Source organism: Dromaius novaehollandiae, chromosome 13, assembly GCF_036370855.1.
Source record: "Dromaius novaehollandiae isolate bDroNov1 chromosome 13, bDroNov1.hap1, whole genome shotgun sequence".
In the NCBI taxonomy this organism is placed as follows: Eukaryota; Metazoa; Chordata; class Aves; order Casuariiformes; family Dromaiidae; genus Dromaius; species Dromaius novaehollandiae.
In genome coordinates, this window is record NC_088110.1 from 8,927,200 (window position 1) to 8,933,785 (window position 6,586).

The window sequence follows — 6,586 nt, forward strand, 5'->3', positions numbered from 1 at the left end:
AGGGCTAGACATTTCTCTACAGGTAGACATACTTGCTCTGCTCATACTCAGCATTAGGTCTGGCTCTTTCTGCTCATGCTCCAAACCCCATGGAAATCATGCTACTGTGGTTGATAACACGCATGGCCTGGCCTGGCCAAGTAAGACTTAAAGAGACTCAGGGTAAGTTATCTCATGCTGGACACTGTGTAGCTACATGTCTTCTGGTCAGCTCAAAGAGAATGAACTTGCCCCTGCCTCGAAAGATCACCTTAACATACTCCGCATCTTTTAGAAAGAAATTAAATAACCTGAGAAGCCGATAAATATTTACACATTAAAAAAAAAATCTACAATTTCTGTAGTAAACATATATGGCTTTATGCTATCTTCTTCCTAAAGCAGCTAGGATTTTTTTCAGGGTATCCTCTGTAATCCTGGGTGACATGTTGGGAACCCTTGTATCAAATAAACTGGCACCTGCTGAATTCTGCACCAACCAACTCAGCAGCCGATGAGTGTGTGCACATGCATACACTGCTCGGGGGGGGGGGGCGGGGGGGATGTCAGAGGATCCTCACCCTTTCGTGACAAATCTTCTGTTACTACTTCAAAACACTGTACATTCAATATTTCAAAAATATGTTGTTTTCCTTTTGACACAGGTTCTTCTTTAGGAGTACACATTGCAGATTTTCCTCCTTAAACTCATACATAAATAGGGTTCTTCCCTCCGATTCCAGATTCCTGCAAACACTAATCAGCTCCCTATAGAGTTTGAAAATACTCATCTTCTATCTGGGAACTGCTTATGAACCATATTCTTTCCTTTGGTCCAAGAATCAGGGAGGCATATGAAAAGACAGACCAAATTCAAGTCTGAGGGTTTTTGTTTGTTTGCTTTGTTCTGTTTTTTTTTAAATAATGCTTCTGGCTTAAGCAGTCCTTCTCAAATCACCTTTTAGCTACGCTCAGTCTAAACTCAGTGAAAGCTACAAAACATCCATTTTAGTACTCTAAACGCTATCTCACCCCGACACACACCTTTTTAAAAACATATGACACAGTACTAACATTATTTACTGTTGTCTTCAGGGGGGAGTGGGGATGCCACCAAGACCCAGAAAACCCCACAGCCACACATCCCTCTACATCTTTGAGTTTTACTGACAAGAGTATTATGTCAAAGCAAATTCAATTAAAGTCATTAAAGGTATGTGTTGTGTCAGCAGCAACACCATAACATGTTCTGTAAAGCACTTCATTCATTTTCTGTGTTGTTTGTTCTTTTTAGCACTGCAGTGTGTTGACAAAGTCCACAGAACACATAAGATATGCAAGCTGAATCTGCCTGGTGCAAAGCAACTTGCAGGCATCCCTAGACAGCTAATTTACAATGATATTTCAGAAGTCACAAAGTTAAGAATGCCAGAACAAAGGAAATCAGAATCAAACGTGTAATGTGAACATCTATATTATTAATAGAATTGAAAATCAAAATATTTAGCATAAGAAAAAAAATTAAAGATATTCTAGAATACGATGTATACAATAGCACTATAAACTCTGCGGGAGTAAATATTGGCCACATGTTGAATGTTAGCATTTCAATATTGATAAACATTAACTAACATTGTGCATGTTTTATAAGAAGTCTGCCTTGAAATTAAAACAATGCCATTGTGAGTTATTCTTTGACTATTTGATTATCATTAAATGCACAAATATCATTAAAGAAAATATTTTGTTTCTTAATGAAAACAAAAAACCTGGAATGAAAAACCTCAAAAATTTCACTGAACAGATTCTTAGCTTTTAACCAATATCTCTAACATTTCAACATGCATGTTTAGCTTACCTAAATCTTTAGACAGCTTAGTATCAAGATATTCACATACTGCTGCATGTTTGTATATACTGTTCAACTAGCTAAGAATTACTAGCTTGTTTTTCCAGACAGCTGATCAATATAATTGCATGCTCAGAACTGTTTTTGCACAGCTGTGCATACAAGTAACATCCTTGCACTAGAAATATGAATGTCACAAGCCAACTTTCAGTTGTGTTTGTTCGCTAATAAGTCAGGCCTAACCTTTCTGCAAATGGGACTTCTGAATACTACTGTGTTGTGGCACAGACTTCAAATTTAAAGTGATTAACTGAAAAAAAATTATAGGATAATATATAGGGAAAAGTGTCATATCTTTACTATTTTTGTTTACAATTTACATTGAAACAATTAGTAGTAAAAAAACAGATACCTGTTAACACACTGTAGTTCTATTAAAAGCATGACTTTCAACAGCATCTTTTTTCCAATGACTTTAGAACGAGTCAACACAAATTCAGAAATTTATGTTGGCAATAATTAATTTAAAATATTTACTTTAGCAAAAGCCTCATTTGATAGATTACAAACCTCTCTCTCCATCATTACCATCCAGTGTTTCAAGACCTGAGACAGATGCCTAACAACAGACAGTTAGTTATTAAAAATAAACTTGTGTGACTGAATGATGGATGCTCATTAGTGCATAAAGTAGTCATACAAAAGGCTTCACAAGGCCTTCCAGTAGCCAGTTAGTCAGCCAAACTACGACCTTCAGAAGATCTATGCATTTCTACATTTTCCTAAGCGGCTTCAGCTCCTTTTGGAAATTGTTTTTCACAATTTTTCAGTCGAGATTTGTTAGCCAACTACCTCTAAAAGCTTTTGGAATAAACAGCTTTTAAGAAACAAACACAACTTACTTCCATAATTTTGACACAGCAATTCAGGAGTGTATCTTAAAATAAATGGTATTAAAACTAGAGATTAAAAACCTGACCCTGCTTAGAACAAAGAAAATACCTAAAACAAAACCTTGGCATCATGTAAACGCATGCAGCAAACCTGACAGTCAAACCAAGTGCAGGCCAAAATATGTGAGTACTTTTTGATAGCGTCATTACTGAGCTTTTACTCTTGATATAGAAAGATCCAGAAAAACCACTGACACCTTGAAAATTAATCTAGTTTTAGTTTAAAGCTTATCTCTACTAAGTCATACTAAAAAAAAAAAAGTCCACAACATATTTCCATTTGGTGTTTGAAACTGATTCTTCAACATTCTCCAATTGTGACAGACATCAGCCTGAATACTTCAATATAATCATATTTTGTCTCAATACAGAGAAAAAAATTACGTACTTACAAAAGAGAGAAAAAAAGTTGTTTTTTTTTTTATAAATGTTTCCAACCTCCAAGTAAATAAATGACGAGCTAGAAGATAAACAGAGTCCAAAAACTAACTTACAAAAATTCAATATTTAGTACGTTTGGATCACGTTACTTTCAAGTCTTGCAAAGAAAGTTATCGAAGCTTCCAACGTATAGTGACTACACAACTTAAAATAGTACATCTCTGCAGTGTCATTTTATGAATTATTATAACCCCAGCAGTAAAGGCAACATAGGAGCTGGCAAGAAAATAGGGAGCCAGAGGCTATGAGAGTTTGTTTTCCAAAACGAGCAGCAACTTTGAACATTCATTTTGACAGGTCGTACAGAGCGGCAGCTTTGGAAGGCAAGAGGTCAACGCTTTCTGGTGGCAGGGGGCGGAAAGACTGGTAGGTTCCAGTTGGACACACAAAAATTGACGCACCCAAATCATTACCGATTTCTAAAAGGAGCCCTTCTTGGCCTTCTAATGTCACCATATACCTCAGCCATCTGAACCCTGGAACCAAGCCAGACTTTTCTGTAAAGGAGAAGGATTGGAAAGGGTACTACACCTGCGTATACCGCACCAGAAACCCATATTTAACAAGCCGAATGCACGTCAACAAGCTCTTGCCTCAGGGTGAGGGTGGGGGGTGGAAAGCGATAGGTCAAAGCCAAAGGTTATATTCTGAAAAGCATAAACTTAGAAAAAGCCACAGAAGTTATGGAAGCCATAGAAGAAGAGGCTCAAAATAGTTCTCGGGTAAACATGACAGAAGATACATGTTTGCCTGCCCTTGATCGCTGTGTGCTCGTACAACGCCAACTGATGAGACCCACAAAACACAAAAACAATATGAACAAAATACTCAGATCAGCGCATACATTCCACCGCCAGAGATGCATGAAAACCATTAATAATCCTATACCGAAATCCATAATGCCACATACATGCCTGCAGGTTTGTTTCGGAGAAAGGGTGAGCGTCAGCATGCGCACACACCTTCTCCGTCAGGCCCTGAGAGAATATGCTCCCCACGTATTTCCCTAGTACGTGCGCTTTTTTGCAACAGCGGAAGAAAGGAAATTTTTTTTAAGTCCTGGCTGGCACTGTGCGGGTGCTGCCCGCGAGCGCGGCGCCCCAGGAGCGAGCCTGCCAGGAGCGTGCCTGCCAGGAGCGTCCACCGCACGCCCTGCTGCCCTCCCACCCCCGCTTCACCGCAAGCCACTACGATGGGCGACATCCAAGCAGAGCGCCTCATCCGTCCCCGCAGCATGTGCACGGGCAGCGCGACTGCTACTGACAGCTGAATAAAAAGAAAAAAGGACAGAAAGAGGAACATCCACACAGCAGCCCGCGCGGGTACACCGGCACACCTGATCTTTACGGATTTGATTTTCGGAGCACTTGACAAGCGCCGCCGGCCGAGCGCGTCCCCCCGCCACGTGCGCACGCACTGACAGCGAGGGCAGCCTGCGAAAAGCCGCCGCGCCCGCATGCGGGCGTGCCGCGGCACCGGCATGCGCGCAGCCACCGCGGCCGCCGGCGGCACGCGCGGCCCCCGCCAGCCCCGTCCCGCGGCGGGCGCCGCCGCCCCCGGCAGGCCGGTGCCCGGCGGCGGGGCGGCGCGGCGCGGCGGGGCGGAGGGGCCGCGCCGTGCCGTGCCGTGCCCGGCCGCCCTGCGCCACTGGCGGCGCGGCGGGGCCTGGGCCGCGCCTGGGGCCCGGCCGCCCGCCCCCCGCCGCCCCCGCCCCCGGCGGCGGCTCACCCCACGACGCCCTGGCTGTAGTTGCGCTTCTTCCAGGGGGTGCCGGTGTAGAGCGGCTCGGCCAGGCCGGGCTGGGCCCGCGCGGGCGGCCCGTCGCCCAGGGCGGGGGCCCGGCCCTGCGCGGGGGGCCCCAGCAGCAGGCTGTAGTTGAGCCCGAAGGTGCTGGCCTTGTTGTCGCGCTTCCTCTTGTTGCTGGCGGCCGAGGCGGCGGCGGCGGCGGGCGGCGCCCCCCGCGCGGGCCGGGCCCAGGCGGCGGCGGCCCCCGGGGGCGGCGAGGCCTGGTGGTGGCTGCGGTTGTGCTGGTTGTTGGCGCTCTCGAGCGGCAGGAAGTCGGGCTGGGGGTCGGCGCGGGGGGCGCGGTACATGCCGGGCGGGGAGGCCGGGCCGGCCCCGGCGGGGGCGCTCTGCTGCTGCTGCTGCTCCTGCTGCTGCTGCTGCTGCTGGAAGTAGAGGTTGCGGACCCCCTGCGTGGTCTCCCAGATCTGCATCCACAGGCGGTTCGAGGGGCCGAGCTGCTCTGGCTGGAACCAGGCGATCCGGGGATCCATCAAACGGGGACCCACCCCGGCCGCCTCCGCTCCCCGCGCCGCGCCGCGCCGCGCCGGCCGCCGACGCCGAGACCCTGTCACCGGGTCCCAGCGCTAATGGCGGCTCCTATGGAAGGGCAGCTCCGCGCCTGCCTGCTCGCTGCCGTCGCTCCACAGCCCCCGCCCCTCCTGGCGAGCGCGGCGAGGCGGGGCCCGGCTGGGCCGCCGCCACACGGGCCGCGTAATAAAGGGGGGCGGCGGCGGCCGGCGGGGGGCGGCGGCGCCGAGCAGCCCGCGCCACGCCGCGGCCCCGCCGCTCCGCGCCGCCGCCCACCACCGCGCGGGTGTCGCCCCCGCGCCGCTGCCGGCCCCCGCGGCAGCGCTCCCGGCGGCGGCGGCGGCGGCGGGGCTGCGGCCCGCGCGCGGAGAGCGGCGCCGAGCGCTGCCGCTCCCGGCCGCGGCCCGCCCCGCGCGGTGCTCCCGCAGCGCCACCCGCCCGGGCCGCGGCGCTGAGGGACGGGCGAGCGGGCGAGGCCCGCGGCGGCTCCGCTGCGGAACATTATCCCCGGACCGGGGCTTCCTAGCGACGCCGCTTCCCACCGCGGCGGCCCGGCCCCGCCACCGGCGCGGGCGTCAGGGGGCAGCAGCGCCCGGCGGGGCAGCGCGGTGCCCGGCCGATGGGGGGCGGCCGCGAGCGGCGCTGTGGCGGGCGCACGCGTCGCGGCCGTTGCCGGCGCGCGCGAGGAAAGTGCTGGAAGGCGCCCGGCGGCGGCGAGGCCCGGCCCGGCGGTGGAGGCTGCTGTGCTGCCCGCTGGGCTCCGGCTGCCTCCCCCAGATACCGCCCCGGCAGCCGGCGCTCCCACCCGCCACACACGTCCAGCCGTCCTTGCCCTTCTTGCGCCCGGGGCACAGCCAGCGAAACCACCCCCAAAGTCCCGTTTTTGTGATAGCTGTGACCCCCTCGGGGCCGTCCTCCATTTCACTCCGCTCGCAGGGAGATGAAGCCATAGCTGAGGTGCCACAACCGTACAGGCCATGCTTCTGCAGACAAAAAAGCACATTACATACCCACCACAGCAGAGATCAAAATTTAGTGGAAGGAGTTCTAG

General features: G+C 51.3%; 1 protein-coding gene across 3 annotated transcripts in view; it reads right to left on the minus strand.

The window, feature by feature from the left end:
- Positions 1-5,687, minus strand: part of TENT4B (terminal nucleotidyltransferase 4B) — a 45,101-nt gene extending 39,414 nt beyond the window's left edge. Inside the window, exon 1 of one of the 3 annotated variants that reach the window (XM_064519571.1) lies at positions 4,951-5,687. In XM_064519571.1, coding sequence (XP_064375641.1) covers positions 4,951-5,498 — 548 coding nt within the window. In that variant the 5' untranslated portion in view covers positions 5,499-5,687. The remainder of the gene's footprint in view (positions 1-4,950) is intronic. The other 2 variants (XM_064519569.1, XM_064519568.1) reach the window with 2 other exon arrangements.
- Between the last annotated feature and the right edge of the window lie 899 nt (positions 5,688-6,586).